Source organism: Zalophus californianus, chromosome 2 (assembly GCF_009762305.2).
Source record: "Zalophus californianus isolate mZalCal1 chromosome 2, mZalCal1.pri.v2, whole genome shotgun sequence".
In the NCBI taxonomy this organism is placed as follows: Eukaryota; Metazoa; Chordata; class Mammalia; order Carnivora; family Otariidae; genus Zalophus; species Zalophus californianus.
In genome coordinates, this window is record NC_045596.1 from 66,844,788 (window position 1) to 66,866,219 (window position 21,432).

The 21,432-nt window shown below is 38.5% G+C and overlaps 1 protein-coding gene and 1 long non-coding RNA gene across 8 annotated transcripts in view; one reads left to right on the forward strand and one right to left on the reverse strand.

Annotated features, from left to right (window-relative positions):
• LOC113925233 lies at positions 1-9,396 on the reverse strand. Of its 5 annotated transcripts, XR_003520955.1 has the most exons (6): positions 8,522-8,663; positions 8,076-8,160; positions 5,701-5,775; positions 4,188-4,440; positions 2,482-2,559; positions 88-1,464 (listed from the first exon to the last, which is right to left on the reverse strand). It is a non-coding gene; the product is annotated as an uncharacterized LOC113925233 (long non-coding RNA). The 5 variants fall into 5 exon arrangements; XR_003520953.1 differs by having other exon boundaries at positions 1-2,559; XR_003520954.1 differs by having other exon boundaries at positions 2-2,559; positions 4,188-4,330.
• Positions 9,216-21,432, forward strand: part of THAP9 (THAP domain containing 9) — a 22,544-nt gene continuing 10,327 nt past the window's right edge. For 2 of the 3 annotated variants that reach the window (XR_003520952.2, XM_027599833.2), the window contains exons 1-4: positions 9,216-9,351; positions 14,818-15,013; positions 16,394-16,697; positions 17,940-18,090. Coding sequence is in view for 2 of the 3 variants with exons in the window: in XM_027599833.2 (XP_027455634.1) it covers positions 9,272-9,351; positions 14,818-15,013; positions 16,394-16,697; positions 17,940-18,090 (731 nt within the window). In the remaining variant the exon portion in view is untranslated. The remainder of the gene's footprint in view (positions 9,352-14,817; positions 15,014-16,393; positions 16,698-17,939; positions 18,091-21,432) is intronic. The other variant, XM_027599834.2, reaches the window with a different exon arrangement.

Below are 21,432 nucleotides of genomic sequence, written 5' to 3' on the forward strand. Positions count from 1 at the left end.
CTAGCTTGTTTTAAATGCAGGGAGTTCTCACGTGGACTATGCAAGCTAAAACTGCAATCTTAACCTACGGGATTAACAATCTTGTTCTGTAACCTTAAAATCTGTCAAACTCTCTTGATGTTGGTTATAAATACAAAAAAATATTTAAAACAGAAACATTGAAAATTATAGTGTTTTATTTACAGAAAAGTCTCAACAGTAGTTTGAATAGTGCTTGCTTTCTCATGTAATTTACAATATGGAGCAAGAATCTTTTCTTCACCTTGGCAAACTGTCATACTCCTGAGTTTGGATCTGCTTCTAAAATTTTATTCTTTACGCATTCAATGTCATGAAATATCTGAGAGTTCCTTTAATGTGGTTTGTCACCTGCATCACTTCCTCTGAAACGTATTCATCCTTTACAACACACAACGGCTTTCCTCCTCTATAACTATGTTCACCTTCACTAAATTCTTCTGGCTGTATATCTAGACTACTTGAAGTAGCAGCAGTGTTAACATTCCCAGTCATCTGTATCTTCGAGAACTCCATTTACATTACAGCCAAACCCTGTGATGTTTTTACACAGTAGTCTTCTAATGTACAAAGCAAGGACTGCCTATGATTCTTGGAATAATGTGCAAATTTCACAGTAGCATCCTTATCTGAGCTTGCAGCTTCACCAGATAGCAGAAAATTAATCAATTCATGCCGACTTTACAAACGACGAAACCAGCCTTTATTAGCAGTAAAATGTTCTTTTTCAGTCTCCTTGTAGTTAACCATTTTCCTTCAGTGCAGCAACTAACCTCAACACTTTGGCTTGAATGCTAGCCAAACTGATTGGGATTTGTTTTTTATTAGAGTCCTCAGTGCCAAGTAGAAGTAAACATTCCATTTCAACCATACATGGCTTTCTGTTCCTAGTACAATTTAAACTAAAAAATGTTGAAGCAACTTTACCTAAAAGTTTCACTGAACTTTTAAAAGATGGTTCGTACTATAGGTTCATGTCAGCCTAGGTCTCATCTTGTCTTCACTATGCTGTCACCATTTTCAAATCTTCTAATGACGTCCAATTTCACTTCCAGTGTTACCACTTTTTGTTTCTTTGCTGCCCTGTCATCTTTGTTGACCAATTCCCTCTTGATTATCCATTTTTGTAAAATGTCGGGGGGTTTATCACTGGAAAACTAGGCAACACAACTACATGCTTTACTCTCTGTGTGAACTAACAGATGTTCAGTGATCAATCACCAACAGACTTTTGAAAGAAGTGATATAAGTGGTTACTGACAATCTTTTATATGCATAATCATTTGTGGAACAAAGAGCTACCAGCAAAGCTTATGCAACAATTTGGTTACTATTGTGGTAACTGAAATTTCAACCATGTTGTAGGGGAATTGATGTTATTTAACTAAACTGTGAAAACTGATCTTCACGTATATTGGAATGATGCAAAGTAAGGACTACCTGTATCTAAAAAGAAAAACTTGTATTAGTTCACAAAATAGTCAACTTTTAACCCAATTTAACTACTGGTCAAACATAACTGTAGATCAAAATAAAAACCAAAGGTTTTCTCAAAGGAATGTTAGTTCCAGACTGAATTACTCATTGGAGCTGGAAAAATGTTTGGAGACAAATACATAATTCTTCATATTAGGATTTGCAGACAGTCCAAAGACATCCTTTTGAGAATTTAGGCCCCCTCCCCTCATTTCAGTAATATTGAGGTCTGCAAAAAAGTAAAGTTCTGGCCAAATCTACTGTCGTCCAGGCTGTAAAGCTTTACAGTCATCACAAGGCACAAGACTCTATGTGTTTACAACTTATTCCATACCAGCCAGCAAGCACTATGTTTACTTCTGTAACAGTAGCATCCATCTCATTAATGTTTTAGTTTTGTTTTTGAATGCACTTATTTTGTACATCTTTTCATTAAGGCATATAAGCAAAGTTTACATCAACTTTTATGTTTGTAGAAATTTATGAAATGAAAATATGTGTGAATCAATTTTGAGTATTTGCAAAAATTTTTCTCCTTTATATTCCTCAGATTTGAAACACTCCAAGACTACATGCATACTGACAGACTAATCTGGTATTAGATTTGAGATTTCCAGCTTTTGACTACCTACGTATCTACTGTTCTTGAATAAAGCTTAAGTTACAGGATGGTCATTCAGTGGCATATCAAAGAGTCATTTATAGATGATCCAAAAGTTCAGCAAATTTAAACCCTGGAATATATGATCTCTAAGAATTTCAGGGCCTGAATTACATTATTGTTTCTGAGAAAAGATGATCATCAAGGTTAAAAGTCCTGACCCCAGCCACCCAATTGCCAATCCTGAATCAAATCTATTGATTTAGAAAATTATCTTTCAAAGGTGAAAGGGAAAAAAATTTGAGTATGATATCCACATTATGCTCACATATCGTTTGCTGATATCTGATTTTCTGTTCGCCAAAATTAACAAATAAACCTCTTACCTTACTATATAAACGTTCACATTTATCAGATAAATCTGACAAAATGATGTTCTTTATGAAAAACCCTCAATTTCATTCCTAAAAGGGAAAACATTAATAAGTAAATCAACAGACAGAAACTATAGTCTATCTATACTTCTTTTCTCTATGATTTTCTTTTTCCATTATGTCCTCATCCACATACATTAATCACAACAAATCATGATGTGAACAGCAGTGGAAAAGTTTAATCATTGGACATTTATATTTTTTTCCTATTTTCAACTTAAGCTATAATCATAAGTTTTCCATGGATTAGCCCTTTTTATTTTATTTTTATTTTTTTTAAAGATTTTATTTATTTATTTGAGAGAGAGAGAATGAGAGATAGAGAGCGCGAGAGGGAAGAGGGTCAGAGGGAGAAGCAGACTCCCCGCCGAGCAGGGAGCCTGATGTGGGACTCGATCCCGGGACTCCAGGATCATGACCTGGGCCGAAAGCAGTTGCTTAACCAACTGAGCCACCCAGGCTCCCTGGATTAGCCCTTTTTAAACACATAATACACATTTCTATAAATTTTAATTCTCATAAACAGATTAAGACCTCCAATTTTACTATGATTGGAAAAAAAACTCATACCAAAGATTAATTTCAAGTATTTATTTATCTACTTTGCATAGATTACCTTATGCTAATTTAGAAATGTATTCTCAACATTAAGCTTGACATGGAAAGGATAACTATAGCTTAATACAAATACATTCCAAAACTGGTTATATCTTGTTTTATAGTAATGCTTTTTGTTATTTGACAAAGTAAGGACTGCCTTTCCAAGCATCAGAAGCACGTAAGTTTTAAAGGAAAAGGGGGAGAGTTGTCACTCCTAACAAAGAACTTTTAAGCAGTGATAAAAGGAAAAGACGACTCCAAGGATTACAAATCCTTGGCACTAATTAGAATTCTGCCAATTATTGGCATTCTGATTGCTTTGCCAAGTCTATATTTTGCTCATTAAGAGGGACAGACGACCATGGGGGGAGGGGAGCAACAGAAAGAAAGGAAGTATGGGGTGCCCGGGTGGCTCAGTTGGTTAAGTGTCTGACTCTTATTAATCTCAGGGTTGTGAGTTCAAGCCCTGTGTTGGGCTCCATGCTGGGTGTGGAGCCTACTTAAAAAAAGAAAGAAAAGTATATGCACCATATTGGATAAATATCAAGCTTTTGAGGAAAAGGACACAAAGTGCCTAAAGCTGCTGCTGCATATTTATACCTTTATTCCATCCTATGTCAAATATTTGCATAAGTGCCTTTAAATAATTGGACTATGTTCCTTCAAAAACTGGAAACACAAATTTCAACCTAAGTCAGTCTGCATCCCAAGCAAAATACCAGGAGTACTTATATCTATAGTCTTCTCTAGCCACCTCCACCTAGGAAGAATTGGGAAAAGGGAAATGGGTCCAAGAAAAATATATATGACCAACGTAGAGTATCTAGGTATAAAATACTTTCTTATACAGTCCTTAGCAAATTTCCAAAAGGAAAGTAGCATCACTTATGGAATTTATATATTCATGGGCAAGAAACTGTGCACCTTAGAAAAGAGAGCACTTATTGGATACAGAGGCTCTCATACTTCTAATTATCTGACCAGAAGATCAAATATCAAACTCTTGATTCAATAAATTGAATTAAAAAAAAAAAAAAAAGGCAAGCGTGGTAGCTGACCTCCAAGAGGATCCCCAACAATCCTCCACCCTTGGTATTCACACCCTTGTACGTGTCCACCTCCATGTCATCTTGGCATTTCTCTCTTGGATCATTCCCTCTGGTGGAAGCCAGTTGTCATGTTGTGCGGATACTCAGGCAGCCTATGTTCACATGGTGAAGAACTGAAGTCTTTAGCCAAAAGCCATCAAGGAACTGAGGCTTACCAAGTCAGAGTCTGGAAAACTGATGTCTCTGCTTCACCCTCCTCCCACTGTAAGGTAAGTGTTTATTGTTGTAACCTACTAAGTTTTGGGGGATTTTTACATAACATTAATACAGAGGGCCACAATCCATATTCAAAAAGTAAAATGTAGGGGTGCCTGGGTGGCTCAGTTGGTTGGGTGGCCAATTCTTGATTTTGGCTTGGGTCATGATCTTGGGGTCCCAGAACAGAGCCCTGTGTTGTACTCTCCACTCAGCTCTTCCTCTCCCTCCCCTGCCCCCCTGCCGCTTGCAGTTGTGCTCTCTCTTGAAAATAAATAAAAAGAATCTTTTTTTAAAAGAAGAGAGAGTATGCACATGAGAGAGTATGTGAGAGAGAACAGGAGCAGGGGAAGGGGGAGAGGGAGAAGCAGACTTCCCACTGAGCAGGGAGCCCAATGCGGGGCTCAATCCCAGAACCCTGGGATCATGACCTGAGCTGAAGGCAGACGCTTAACTGACTGAGCCACCCAGGTGCCCCTAAATAAATATACCTTTTAAAAAAAGGTAAAATGTACAATTTATGAACTAACTGAAAAGATCCGAAATTTTGGAGAAAGGATCAGATTCAGAACAGTTTTTTACAGTTGGTCACCAATAATTTCCAAACCCCAAGGCTTTCTGAACTGAAAGGATGAAAAATTCAGCAAGAATATTACTAGAAATACATTTTAATATATGAGGGCAATAAGGGTTCTAGTAGAACTAGCTAAGGAATCCAACAAAAGGGTAGGTGTTCAACAAGGAAGATACTAGTCTTAGAAAGCAAAAAGTCTATTTGCTTTTGAGGTACCTAGGTGGTTCAGTTTGTTAAGCCTTTGCCTTCGGCTCGCTCCGGTCCTGATCTCGGTCCTGGGATCTAGCTCTGCCTCTGGGCTCCCTGCTCAGCAGGGAGTCTGCTTCTCCCTCTGGGGGGGGGGGGGCTCGATTTCTCCTATACTCTAGGAGCATCCTCTAACAGCCCCCACCCCCTCCCCGTCTCTTAAATTAAAATAGCCTATTTGCTTTCATATGCTTGTTGTGAGAGTTTATAAAAACAAAACTGTGTGTATAAAATGCTAGCACAATGCCTGACATATAATGGTTCAATAACCATTAGCTGTTATTTTCTCCCCCAAGCTACCGAATTAATGAGATTCTATAACAGGAAATTATATTTCACCAAAGCCTTCACAAATCTTTACTTGGACAATCCTCTATTTCCAACTCAGTACTATCATTCCAGGAACCCTTAGTACATTTAAAAGAGAAAGATACACTGATACACTACCTCCCCTGTATATTTGGAGTAATTATCTTCCAAGGCCCAGGAATCTTTTTCCAACATCTCCAAGAATGTTAATTCCTGAAAAAAGATATTTTAAAAATTACATTGCACAATGGTCAATGCCTTTTGCGATAATAACCTTTAATACAGCTTACATATCCTCATTTATATATTCAATAATCACAACAGTTCATTATGTGAACAGCAGTGAAAAGGTTTAATCACTGGATATGAAGTTATTGGAGGAAGCAAAGATAAATGATCAAATTGAGAACCTCAGTGTCACCAGTAAAATAGCAACAAAAATGTAAAAGTTATAACCAAATATAAAGATACATAAATACAACTCAAAAAAAATTACGCATTTATGAAGGATTGCATATTTCCCTATCCAGAAGTATGCCCTAAAAATACCTAGGGCAGTGACTCCTCGTGGCTCCCATAAAGTGAGTTTTTCATTTAATCAGTCTACACCATTAAAGTAAATCTGTTTTGGGATGCCTGGGTGCCTCAGTCGTTAAGCGTCTGCCTTTGGCTCAAGTCATCATCACAGGGTCCTGGGATGGAGCCCCACATCGGGCTTCCTACTCAGCGGGAAGCCTGTTTCTCCCTCTCCCACTCCCCCTGCTTGTGTTCCCTCTCTCGCTGTGTCTATCAAATAAATAAATAAAAATCTTAAAAAAAAAAAGTAAATCTGTTTTGCAGCATAGCAGTTTTCAGTAACTCGTTTGTACAAGAATGCCTTGAGAATAATGTTGAGAGCCACAGTATCTGGAATCCAATTAAGCAGAAAGAAAAGCCCCCTTTTCCTCTGAACCCATGATGCCTAACTGGCTGCAGGGGTACTTTCAACTCTAACTTAAGAAAATGAAAAACGAGAGCCTCCACCTGGGGCTACCTCCCCAGCTCCACCCACATGCCCTCAGGTGCTCAACAGGTTATACCATTTAGCAGCCCATTATCATACTCAGAGCTCCACTTCTATCTGTAATGTCTAGCATCCACCAGCCTCATTCTTCTAATATACCCTACGGCAGTCTCCACTGAAGTTACCTTGCAGGGGATGGGAGGGCTTAGGAGTACTTCCCCAGGTACTGATCACTATTTTAGAGATGATCAAATTGCATAGATTTCGAGTAATCATTGCTAATTTTCTTTTTTCCCTATAAGCCCTGCTTCTTTCAGATGCACAATTTTCTGAACAGAGGTATTTTTCAGAAACACGTATGTTATAGAACATACTTTATCTATTTGTGTGCTGGAGGCCGTAAAGACAAATTCACCTTAGACATTGTCTACACTCAAGGAGCATCCTCTAGCAGGTTCCCTACAAACCCCAAGTCCTTAAAAATTGGGCAACCACCACAATGAAGTACCACTTCACACTCACAAGAACGTGGAGAAAATGGAATCCTCATCTACTGCTAGTGGGAATGAAAAACGGTCCAGCCACTTTGGAAAAAGTTTGACATATCCTCAAGAGTTTAATTAAATGTAAGTTAGCATATGACCCAGCAATTCCACCCTGAGGTATATACTCAAAAGAAATGAAAACGTGTCCACAAACTTGTACACTAACTTCACAGAATTACCCATAATTGCCCCCCACAATGGAAACAACCCAAATGTTTAAGTGATGAATGGATAAATAAAATCATGGCAGTATATCCATACTTTTGGCAATTAAAAAAAAAAAGTACTGATACCTGCTAAAATATGGATGCACCTTAAAAACATTCTAAGTGAAAGAAACCACTCACAAAAGACCATGTATTATTTCTGATTCCATTTATAAGAAATCTCCAGGATAGGCAAATCTACACCAAAAAAATTAGTGGTTTCCAAGAACTGAGGGTAGGGAAGATAGAGGGAGTGAATGTTAATGAGAATCGGTTTTCTTTTTGCGGGGGTGGGATGGGGTAAGGGTGGTTATAAAAATGTTCTAAAACTGATTGTGGTGATGGTTGCCCAACTCACAAATATACTAAACCCCACTGATTTGTACACTTTACGTAGGTTAGTTGTATGGTATGTAACAGTCAGTAAAACTGTTACCCAAAAAACCGAAGCAACAATTTTTTCCTTAAAGATAATAAAATATTTTTATCTCTACTTAGCCTTATTTGGGTCTTAATTGGTTGAGTACTAGAAAAGTTTCTAATAGTCTAACAAATTGAAGGTGAATCAAATCCAGGTCCTACCCTTTGCACATATAACAGCCAAGCAAGCACATGCCCATGGATCAATTTCCCCCAAAATCAGGACTATCCTTAGGCCATGTGACTTTAAGAAAGCTACATCTACAAAAGCTCTGTTAACTTCGTTCAAGCAAGATATAAGCATATTATAATGCAAAAGTAGATGTGAATAAGTAATACCTTTTTGGCAGGAATCTGGACTAAGTAAACAAAAAGGGGAAAAAGAAGCAATCTGGCTTGGAAATGCTGCAATCACTCTTGCCTGCTGGAGAAGGAAATGAAAAAATTGAATAGGAAGTACAAACATTTCTGTTTCCTTAATGGTCCTCCAATGTTTAGCAGGAGAGAAAGAAGCCATTTAATATGCTAAACATCTCCAAAGGTACAAAATAAACTACACCCCATTTTGGTCCCAATTTATTTCTTCTATGAAAACTTAAATCTCACGCCGTAAACTTACACAAGACATCATTCTAAGGTCTTCTCACCCCTTGAAAGTTATCCATGATGTCCCACATCCCAACCAAAATCATTCCATTGTCCCTTTCTTCCCGTCCTTCCTCGTACTACTGCTGACGAGTCCCCAACTATACAAGTGCTGCCGCCAAGAGCCTCAAGGATCTTACCTTATTTCCTTCTTAATTCCCCCACAGACAATGGGTCTTGTAGAAAAGGGTTCGTTGAATTAAATGTCGACGTATCCTCATATTCACTCTCATTCAAGCCCCTCCGGGGTCACTTATCTCAGGCCAACCATACCAACAGCTCCTATATTATTATCTCCACATCAAGGAACTACCAAATAAAACGCAAGGAAATGATACGCTTCTCAGTAAATAATTTATTTTGGGCCCAATTTTGTCTTCAATATTTCCAGGGCACCGCGTTTATTCCTCGCCCATCTCTTCCTCCAGCCATATCCTCCAGTCACTTTCTGAGTTCGTACCGGAGACCTATCCCCATGCCCCTGGATTCGCCTCAATTTTGGCCTTGCCTCTTCACTTCGCATTCTCAAGTTCGGTCTCACAAGAACCCCGATGGTATCGGATGTCACCAGATGGGGTTGAAACAGGAGGAAAACAAGGCCGTCAACAACTAAACCCACTAACCACCCTCGAACAAAGAGGGAGGAGCCGCCAAGTGCTCGTCTTAATGCCTCCGGTTTTTCCGATTGGCTGCAGCGGCGCGACGTGGCCTGTGATTGGTCACGACGTCAAGCGCAAGGCCCACGAAGAGGAAGGGTAGGAGTCTTGCGCCTTAAGAGCCCGCCTTTTCCGACAAATAAAGGTCGTAGCCGCCGAGCCCACGGGCGGAGCTAAATCTGTCGCGATTAATGCTGTCACGGGAACACCCAAAGTGGAGCCCCACGTAGCAAGATGACCCGAAGTTGCTCGGCAGTGGGCTGCAGCACCCGGGACACCGTGTTGAGCCGGGAGCGCGGCCTCTCCTTTCACCAGTGCGTGAGAGCAGCCTTCGGCTGTCTAACTCCCAGCACGGCCTGGCGGGCAGTAGGCCAGGGTGGGGCGGGGCCGGGCGTGCGTCGCGCCGTTGACGTGACGTGGCGTGACGTGCGTAGCGTGGAGGAAAGGAACGGGGGAAGTTTGAGAGTTACGGTTATTCCTGCTGTTCCGGCACATTGTTTACCTCTAAGTTGCCGATTCTTTTTCGTTGCCTACCGCTTACCTAATGGCTTTTAGCGGGGGTTATTCGAAAGGAGTCGTGCTTCCTTTCGGTCGTCTTATTTAATGTGAGACGGGACGGGAGGGCAGTTTGGGAGAACTGTCGAAGGTGTTCGATTCCATTAGAGTGTGTGGCTTGCTCATGAGCATGAGCGTAGATGAGTTTTCACCAGTACTGCCTGTCATTGCAAGTTATTCAGTAGAATTGACTGAGCTCTACAAGGCCGGCCAGAATGGCTGCATCTGGTCATGGCAAGAAGTTTCATTTGGCTCCAGAGTGGGGCAGATTTTCAGAGCAGTGTAATTTAAACCCACATCTGTAGTCCATCTGTAATAGATATATATATATATATATATATTTATATATATTTATATATATTTATATATATATACTTATATATATGTGTCATTCAAATCAAAGTTCAAGGCACAATCGGAAGTAGAAAAGTGAGTAAAACATTCTCACAGACAAAAAAAAATATACTTCAAAAAGAGGTAGTCTACTAAGGTAACAGGAGATGTAGAGTTAAACCATTGACAGAGGACTTTTATGAGAAGATCAAAAAGAGCTTTATGGGACAGGTGGTATTTGAATTGGACCTTGAACTTAATCGAGGGTGGGAGTTAGCACTTAAATAGGAATAGCATGGAAAAACGTAAAGGGATGGAAAGTGCAGATAACCAGAGGAGTGGGAAAAGTAGCTTGAAGACATTTAAAAAGAAAAGGTTAAGGAGTTTCAACTATGTGTGGTTGGCCTTTTGTAGTCATTGTTTTGTTTTGGTTTTTTGAATAGGGTTGATTCCTCCAACTTAAGCTGTTGTAATTGTATTTTTTTTTTCCTTCGGGATTTTTCCCCCATCAATTTGTTCCTTTTCTCCTTTTATTTTAAACTGCTCTCTCTACTGATCACTTGTCTAAGTCAATGAGCATGCTCACATTGCTTCCATTTTTAAACAGACTCACAAACTCTTGAGCCTATGTGCACAACTGCACGACCCTACCACTCCTTCCCTCCATAACCAGGCTCCTCAGAACAGGAGCATACACCTATTTCCCCAAGTCCTATTGACTTTTCAACCTATTGTAGCCAGATACCTGTCACTACTGCTCTAATGCACTGACAAAGGGTCACCAGTAATTTTCCCAAATCTAAGTGAGCACTTCTAAATCCTTCTCTTGACCTTTTTAACTTTTAATCATATCAACTACTCCATGAAACTCTCACCTCCATTGATTTTATTGACACTGTCCCTACTTATCTCCTTTTTCTCTAATTTTTCAATTTTTTGCTGCCATGCTTTTCTTATGACTTCTTAGGTTCTTTAAATGAGGAGGAGTTCATTTATTGCTTTTGTTTATTTTATATATTGAGGACCAAAGTAAGACCTGCTTAATTTTAAGAAAAGAGATATAATTATTACAGTACTCTGCTATGATTCTTCCAGGCTGATTTCTTCTCCATTCATTCCATTTTCCTGATTCCCAGAAATGATTTTTCTAAAAATGCAAATTTTATGCTAGTTTCCTGAAGAAAGGATTTTAATCTGAACTTTTCAGTGCCTAAAAGACATAGTCGAAGCTCCTCTGTGGAGCCTTTCCTTCTATACCTCTCTTCCAAATGTGAATTACATTCCCTCTGTTTTCTGTTATTGTATATATGTGCTGAATGAAACACATGTCCTTATATATGAATGGGAAGGAATCATCTGTCTTCCTATACCTAGGAAGTTGTAAGGAAGGCAGGAGAAAGGAGAGACAGGGAGAAGAGTTAGAATACTATGATGTTAGTCGTAGCAACAAGGTAGTATTGATCAGAAGGGTTCAGAGGAAAGAATTTAAATTGTCAACTTGCCATTGCCCAGAGGCATCATCTTCAAACTTTTTGATCATGGAGCCCTCTCCGTAAGGAAATTTGAGTACAGGCCCCTGATATATGCATGGTGATTTATAAATTACATAACATGAAGTGATGTACTAATATGTATTATGAAACACAAAAATCAAAGGATGGGGCAAAAAATTATAAAAATGTATTCTAATATGTTCTTCAAATCTCAGTAGATGAGTCCATTCTCCTCTGGAGGCCACTGATCTGAAGGATAGATCCCAAACTTACTAGAGCATAAAAGATCTTTTATGATCTGACCTCTAGCCATCCTTCCAGCCCATCTGTAACCAGTACCAGCTACCTCCGTACTCTCCTTTAACCCTCTTCAGCTTCCAAATTAACTTATTTTTCAATGCTTTATGAAGTAAGATCCAGTAGTTATTTTATATCTCTGTGTTTTTGCATCTGCTTGGTGTGGCCACTGTCTGCATGGCAAGCTCCTATCGACACTTCAGTTCTTGCTCCAATATTATCTCTTCTGAAGCCTTCCCCAACATCCCAAGCACCATTACCAGAGTTGTGAAAGATGTTGCAGGGACACAGGCAAGGGGCTGTGGCTGAAAACCATGAATCAAAATGACTAAAGGTGTGGAAATTGTTGTTATGAGAATACTGGAACTTAGACACATAAATGGTTAAGTATGAGGTGGGACTGGCAAGTTTAAAAAGAAGTGACACTGTGATTCATTCTGTTTTTGTTGGTGTAAAGCAATTAATTTATTTCATAACCAAAGTAATATATGATAATGTGGAAGAGTTTTTACCTGAATTATATAATTAATTCTATTTTTAAACTTTTAATTATGAAACATTTCAAAAAGACTAGCATGCAAAAAATAATACATAACAAACATCTATGTACCCACCACTAGAATTAAGTAGATATTAACATTTTGCCTTGTTTCAGGTTGTTTTTTTTTTCCCCGTTGAAAGAGAATTAAGTTACAGTTATAGTTAAAACTTTACCCCCTCAATCCTTTCTCTCTCTCCTCAGAGGCAACCACTGTAGAAAGGATTTTGTTAGCCACTTTTTCTGGAAAATATACGCAGGGAGCCAAAGGTAAATTTCTGCCAGTGGTCTAAAAAAGGCATAATCAGCAGGAGAGAGAAAATGGATTCTGTATTAGTGTAAACCAATTCATTAATGTATATATGAGATGATGATTGGTTTGGGATTTTTCTTTTGCCGGAGGAGGCTTTAGAATAGGGAGACATGAATTCCAATTTCAACTACTATTTACTGGTAGCTGTACTTAGGTCTGGTCTTGGTTTCATCTCCTGTGAAAGGATAAAAACGCGTGTCGTGCATAATTTTTGTAAGACTAAAACTAAGTTTTCAAAACACACGCACACCTGGGTGCCTGGCTCAGTTGGAAGAGTGGGCAGCTCTTGATCTTGGGTCATGAACTTGAGCCCCACGGTTGGATGTAGAGATTACTTAAACTTTAAACACACACACACACACACACACACATTTGTGGCACAAGGTAAATGCTTTAAATGTAGTATCAATTATGATTACCAATTTAATTCAGAATTCAAACTGGTCATGCTGGTTAGACTACAGTATTTTCCCAACCCTTTCATTTTGTTTAGTACTTTGGGGCAAACCAACAGTTTTTTGGGACTGGCTTGTTATACCTACTTCAAGGGCTCCAGATGGCCCAGGCCACTCCACGAGTTAAGGGGATTGATGGGTGTGGTCAGCAGGCATGCCAGTCAGGAAACTGCATCAGAGGATCAGGCTAGTAATAGAGCTTGGTGGACTAGCTCCCTTTTTACTGTCCTTTGTGTGGTTAGAGACTACACCCAATCTGTGGAAAAGCTGCCTCACAAGCATGTGCCATTAGTGAAGAAAGGAGCTCAGTGAAAAGAGATTTGCCTCGCCTTTATTAGAAAAAGACCTTCCTTTTGATCAAGTAGCATTATCTTCCTGGAACAATATAATGAAAGTCCTGAAAGTGGAATTGTTGTTCCTAGGAAAGAAATTCTGGGTAGTACTTTACCATTTACAAAGGTTTTTGAGTGCATTTGTCGCATTGTACACCTTTACAACAACCCTGTGAGGGGGCTCAAAGATTGAGAGATGTATCTAATACCACATGGCTGATGAAAGGTCATTGAAGCTTAAATACAGGTTTTCCAATTCAGTGTTTTTTCTCCAATTCAGTGTTCTTTCCAATTCTTTCAGAATTCAGTATCTCAGAATTCTGTTTTACTATACTGCTGTATTATTTCCCTAACCATGAGCTGAGGAACTTAAAATTTTCACTCGTTTCAGTTCATAACAACTACATGCTTTAAAACCTAAGTTAAAATATACAAAAATCACACAGCTACCTGTAGATCTGTCCCCAGGACAAGTCAAGGAAGAAGGTGCAGAAAGAGTAGTTTTGTGATTTTCATTATATCAGTTTCATAATTTTTTTTCCTCATAATTTCTAAACATAGTAATTTGGGCTTAAAAATAGAGACCTACAAGGTAATTTTTATATTCAAGGCTGGGAAAAAGTGGTGCCTTTCAAAAAAGAGGAAAACTGAGTATGGGAAGTGTACTTGATATCTACTGCTCAGTAACAATTTTTTTTTTAAATGCAGTGTGGAAACATTATCTCACATAAATTCTGAGGGCAGGAATTCAGGAGTAGATTAACTGGGTGTTACAGGGTGTCTCATAAGGTTGTAGTAAGATGTTAGCCAATACTAGAATCTTCTGAACACTTGATGAGGCTGAAGGGTGTACTTTCAGAAAGGCTCACTCAACGTGGCCTTTGGCTGGAAGCCTTTTTCTTGCTCAGTAGACCTGTATCTCTATAGGACTGCTCATTACATGGCAGAGAAGTTACCCCCAGAGAAAAAAATCATTCAGTAGAGGGATCAAGTGCCTTTTATTATCTAGTCTTATTTAGCCCATTGTCACTCCTGCTTTTTTTTTTTTTTATTTCTTAGAAGCAAATCACTAACTCTAACCCACACTCAAGGGGAGGGGAATTAGGCTCCATCCCTTGATAGGAGGAGAAGCACAGAATTTGTGGACATGTTTAAAGATGCACATACTAAATTTGAGCAAATTCTGTTAAGTGTAGGCAGTGAAGACAAAATGTGGTAGGGTATTTAATATGAGAATTGCCCTTGTACAAATTGAAGCAAATGAGATCACTTAGATATTGAAGTCTTGGTTTCAAAAAAATCAAAGAACTTTGAAAAATGAAATCAGATTGAGTAAGTTAAATTTTAACTGGACTTGATGTTTATATAAAGCAGTTAAATAATAAATGGGTTTATGTAATAAATACTACTGTAGTATTACTATAATATTTTCACGTTAATGGAACTTTAATATGATTGCTGTAGATTTCCAACTGATACCATACAGCGCTCAAAATGGATCAGGGCTGTTAATCGTGTGGACCCCAGAAGCAAAAAGATTTGGATCCCAGGACCAGGTGCTATACTATGTTCCAAACATTTTCAAGAAAGTGACTTTGAGTCATATGGCATAAGAAGAAAGCTGAAAAAAGGAGCTGTGCCTTCTGTTTCTCTATACAAGGTACTTAAATCTAGGTGGAAAAAAAACAATTCTACAGAGCCTTTAAAAACCAAGATACCTCACATGAGATTTAAAAAATCCTAAGTCTTAAAATAAGTCCAGTAATAGATTTTAAATGCTTAGAAAACTTGTTTTGGGTTTTTTTTTTAATCTATATGTAATGTTGGAATTCTTTTTTTAATTAGGTATATAAATGCAAATCGTTGTCAAGATACTAAACGGATCACAAGATTACTAAACTGATCACAAGAATCAACTAGTAGATGCCTTAGAATTCAGGCTTTTGTTTAAGTGTGAGACAGTTTCCAGTATACTTAGAAATGACACCTTTTTAGGACTCCTCCAATAATGTTATTAATCTCGACCAAAAATGTACCTAATTATTAGCATTGATATAGAGAGTTATATACAGAAAAGAGAGGGCTTTCCATGAGTCAGTTACCAGTATTCGTGTTACATTCTTTTGTTTCTTGGCCACCTCTTGGCCACCCTTTTATACATGGCTCGTCACTGTCTGCACAGCCTGCAGTAGTCATTTATCTGTTCTATCCTGGTGCTACCCTTCCCTCCTCTTATCCATTGGAATCTCCTTTCGGTATTGTTTTGTCTCATTCCTCTATTCAGAAGAATGTAGTTGGTGTCAAATCCAAACTCAGAGCTCCAAGAGCTTCCTTTTAATTGTGCATTTCTACATTTGATCTAACTGCTCTGAATTCTCTTTTCAAACTATTATATTCTTTTTTCAAATTCTCTTTTCAAACTACTGCATCGTGAGAAATTGACTTGCTTTCATGCTTTTGTGTAAAATCAACAGTAGTTATTATTTACTGAGACCTACAGTAGTCCAGGCCATTGTGCCAGAAGATTTACATAAATTATCCTTAAAACAACTCTGTATTATTAACCACATTTTACAGATGAGGAGATGAGGGATTGTAGAAGTTTAGTGACAGCTAATAAATGAGGGATCCAGGATTCAAACCCAGATCAGTCTTAATTCCAAAGCCTGTGCTCTGTCCACTATGCCTTCCTTTTTGCACAAATAACTTTCCTGTCCCCTCTGTTAAGTCACGTTATTGCTTCTTTAAAAAACTACTCAAAACTCATTTCCACGAAGCCTTCCAAATTACCACCTTTCTGTTGTTACCTTAACCATTTCAGACACTTTCAGCATCAGGTTACTATTTCTGTAGAGATGAAAAAAACCAAAAAACCCTTTTCACATTTTCCTATAAATACATTTGAAAAAATCATAGATTCTGACCTTTTTCTTTCATAATTAACACTCCACAGCAACCAGGTGAGTGCTTTGCATTTAGTGGTATTTTTATAGACCGTCTTCTGTGTAATCTCAAAAATAACCTGAATTTGATATTGCAGGTTCTGCAGGGTGTACACCTTAAAGGTAAAGCAAGGCAGAAAATCCTCAAACAGCCGCTTCCTGATAATTCGCAAGAGGTTGCTACCGAGGACCATAACTACAGTTTAAAGAGACCTCTGACAATAGGTGCAGAGAAACTGGCTGAGGTGCAACAGATGCTCCAGGTGTCCAAAAAAAGACTGGTCTCTGTAAAAAACTACAGGATGATCAAGAAGAGAAAGGGCTTACGATTAATTGATGCACTAGTAGAAGAGAAACTCCTTTCTGAAGAGACAGAATGTTTGCTACGAGCACAGTTTTCAGGTATGTTCCCCTTTTCCGAATGACCATTATTTACTTTGTTCCTGCCTATGAAAATGTGCTTTTCGCTGAAACATGAAGTCTCGGGGTAAACAAAAAGAAGGAAAAGTAGTTGCCAAAATCCTTTTAGGTATTTCTAGCTTTCAAAGTAATGTGTTTATTAAAGGAAAAGCAAAGAAATATATAAATGATAAAAATTACACGTAATCCTGCTACCCAGAGATGAGATCATACGGTTGATACCATATACTGTACTTTTCATTTTTTATAAAGCACTCATTTTACTGCAAATTCTTTATAAGCAATTTTAACTGCTACATAATTTATCACTAAAGTGTTTTTGTGGTGGAGTTGAACCAGATAATTTGCCAGTTCCCTTTGAGCTTGAAAATTCTATGAGTGTCCATATTATTTTCTCAAATATAGAGGATATATATGTCCATTGGAAAGACTACCTACTCTTCTTCGTGAACCAGATATTTGAAGAGGGACAAAATAAGTATTGCCGACTTACTCTTTGATGAAAGCAGCAGAGATTTTGGATTTACATTATGGTAAAAAATAAGTATGTCTTGTTTCTAGAAAAGAGTAGGTATCTTCAAAGGAGGAGAATATTTTGTGTTCTTCCAGTAGGGGAACAGAGGTAATAAATAGAAATCCCCACCAGGAAAGAGGATTTTTTTTTTCCTCAAGGTAGGCAAGATTGTCTATTCAATCTGAATAGCATCCTATCCTCAGAAATGTTTCTTGTGTCTCATTTTCACCCTCCGATAAATGGTAACCAGGGAACAAAATAAAACAAATATACTTATAACCCAGAGACTTCGGTTTATCCAGTTATTTCATTCTCTTTCCTATTCCTCTAAAATTCTCCACTTAGGCTGCCAATGAATAGTAAAACATAGTGATTCAAATGGAAACTTTTTTCTTCTCTCTTTTGAATGAAGTGATCCAAGATGAACAGGAGGAATTAATTGGTCAGGAGGCCCTAAGATTGGATATTAACCTTTGAACAAACTCAGTTAAACTGTGATTGGATTTGGATTTGGATTTGGATGCCCACCTCAGTTAAACTGTGATTGGATTTGGATTTGGATTTGGATGCCCACCTCAGTTAAACTGTGATTGGATTTGGATTTGGATTTGGATGCCCACTGCATTTACATCCAAATGCTATGATCTGTACCTGAAAATGTCACGGTATACACTCTTCATCACAAAGAATAAATAAATTTATTTTAACAGATTTTAAGTGGGAGTTGTATAACTGGAGAGAAACAGCTGAGTACTCTACAGAAATGAAACAGTTTGCATGTACCCTCTACTTGTGCAGTAGCAAAGTCTATGATTATGTAAGAAAGATTCTCAAGCTGCCTCATTCTTCCATCCTCAGGACGTAAGTGAATTACTCTTTAGATGTTAACGAGTATTTTATTATTTTGTTGCATTTTATGTGTAAGGCTATTCATACTCATACTCTCATTTATTAATCCATTTTCTCTTTTTAGAAACTTTTAGGTGGTATTTGCATATTATCACAGCAGCAAGATTTTCACCAACAAAATGAAGGCATATAGTCTGACAATTTTTTTTGCATCCTCCAGATGGCAGAGACACTCTCAGTGATAAAAAAAAAAAAATCTGGATTCTAAAATACTTTAGTAGTTTGGGGACTTCTAAAACCTTTCAGGGGCGCCTGGGTGGCTCAGTCGGTTAAGCGACTGCCTTCAGCTCAGGTCATGATCCCGGAGTCCCGGGATCGAGTCCTGCGTCGGGCTCCCTGCTCAGCGAGGAGCCTGCTTCTCCCTCTGACCCTCCCCCCTCATGTACTCTCTCTCTCTCATTCTCACTCTCTCAAATAAATAAATAAATCTTTAAAAAAAAAAAAAACTTTCAGTAGTTTTAATATCAGACTATCCTAGAAAATCTAGAACAGTTCTAGATTGTCACGATTGGTTTGAGGCTAAGCACAAAAATCTGCATTTTTGTAAGCACTGTAGTTGATGCCCGGGGCAGGTTGTTCAGGGAGGAGATTTTGGTAAACAATTTTGTAGGATTTGTGGTCAAAATACATAGATGTATTTATAACTCTTAGTGTTATAACCCTGTGTTATAAGCAAATAACACAGAGGCTTTACAGTAATGTCTTATAAAAGTAATACTTAACTTTTACTATTTTTTTTATTACTGGTTTTACAGATGCCTATGTATGTATGTATGTATGTATGTATTTGGCTTAAAAGTGACAGAAATTTATTGTCTCACAGTTCTGGAGGCTGGAAGTCCAAAATCAAGGTGTCATCAGGGTTACTTCCTTCTGAGGGCTGTGAGGGAGGAGGGTCTGTTCCGTGTCTCTCTTGACTTGTAGGTGGTGGTCTTTTTCCCTGTGTCTCCTTAGATCATCTTCCATTATATATGTGTGTTTTGTGCCCAGACTTCCTCTTTTTTATGAGCCAGTCATGTAGAATTAGGATTCACTTTAATGACCTCATTTTAACTTGATTACCTCTGTAAAGACCGTATCTCCGAATAAGGTCACATTCTGAGGTACTGGGGATTAGGACTCCAATGTATCTTTTTTGAGGGACACAATTCAAACAGATAATAGTCACTTTCCTGATGCATAATATAAGCCTCCCCATTACCCACAACCTGTAGGCCAACTCCTTCCTGTGGTTTACTGAACCTCACTGATGTCTGGCCTTAATGAGGAGCAGGGACAATTCACTCATTTAATTATTATTAACATTTAGGGAATTTTCTTCCCGTCTTTTTCCTGTGCTTAGATTTATTAGTTTTTTACATAGTTACAATCTTTAACAACTGCATAGTATCAGGAAGTTGTGCCCTACTTAACCAGTGCATTCTCCAGCTATTGGACATTTATTTATATTGATCAAGCCTAAGAAAGAGAGACCATGATTATGAATTCTCAAGGAGTTTTGCTATGTAAGGAGCAGAGATATGGATCTGTGGGGCAAAGGGAACATAGGTGGAGGGGAGGGCGTCTGTTGCGAGCACAGTTGTTCTGTGTTTGCGCGCTCAAGGGAATGATCTAGTAGGGGAGAAAATTGGTGATGCACGGGAGAAAGGGTCATTGCGGGGGATAACATCTGACACCATTGTGGAGAGACATCTGGCCTTAATGAGGAGCAGGGACAATTCACTCATTTAAACAGGAAGAAAGGCAGAGATACAGATTCAGTAGGTTAACAGATTGATGGTCGGAAAATGAGTTTTTATTGAATTGCTTCTGTTTTCTCAGTGACATAAATATAATAGCTGAGGAGTGCCTAGGTGGCTCAATCCATCAAGCAACCTGCTCTTGATCTCAGCTCACATCTTGGTCTCAGGGTTGTGAGTTCAAGCCCCACATTGGGCTCTGCACTGGGCATTGGGGAAGGAGATAAAAGAAGTTTGGGGAGAAAGGAGAAAATGTGAATAGTTGTTTTTTCCCCTCTGTGATGATGGAGAAACAGTTATATGGTAAACAATTAGATGATGACAGACCAAGCCAGATTTACATTTTTTTTTAAAAACCCTTGGTTCAGACAGGTGCCTCCCTCACTAATTTCTACTTGTATCTTTCTCTAATTCTTAGCCACTATCAGTCCCTTCTCTAATTTTCTGTGCACTGATGTTGGATCTTTTTCAGTTCTCTCTTGAGTTCTTTATGTCCAGAACCTTTCCAGAGCTCTGCTTCTTCTAATTCCAGTTCTTTGGGTCTTGAAGGTTTGTTTTCACATATCTTTTGTAAGAATGTCATAACATCCTTAGCCTTCCTTATTTTAACAGTGATAAATATGGAATGATCTTATAGATTTTTTTCTAATTTTCTATTTAGATATTCATTGCAATTTAGTAAATTAGCTCCCTCTAATAGGGAAGGTGGAATGAGAGATTGAAAGGTAAACAAGACCATGGGAGGATCTAATAGTCTTGAAAAACACTCAGCTCAACATTATGGCTCTTCAGCGCTCTAATTTTTCCAGGCAGAGTTTTAAGCCACGCAATGGACTCCCTATGATCACTCCATAAATAAGCTAGTGTTTAATTTAAAATATCATGTTGATGAGAATGTAAATCATTGGTAAAAACTCTGTGAAAGAAAATTTGGGAATGTGAATTAATTTTAAATTGATTCACCCAATTATCTGCACTGGAGGTCCAAAATTTGTTTTTAATTTCTTTTTTTTTTTTAAAGATTTTATTTATTTATTTGAAAGAGAGAGAATGAGAGAGAGAGCACATGAGGGGGGGGAGGGTCAGAGGGCGAAGCAGACTCCCTGCTGAGCAGGGAGCCCGATGCGGGACTCGATCCAGGGACTCCGGGATCATGACCTGAGCCGAAGGCAGTTGCCCAACCAACTGAGCCACCCAGGTGCCCTGTTTTTAATGTCTTATAAAAGTTGAATCCAGGGGCACCTGGTGGCTTAGTTGATTAAGCGACTGCCTTCAGCTCAGGTCATGATCCCAGGGTCCTGGGATCGAGCCCCATGTCGAGCTCCCTGCTCAGCAGAGAGACTGCTTCTCCTTCTCCCTCTGCAGCTCCCTCTGCTATTTCCCTGCTTGTGCTCTCTCACTCTCTCTCTCTCTCTGTCAAATAAATAAAATCTTAGAAAAAAAAGTTGAATCCATGCATTTCAATGCTAGTGTAAGTAAATTTACCTTTCTATCCTACTACTAGGAATTGCATAAGTGACATGAATACGTACATGTATATATGTGCACCCAAGTA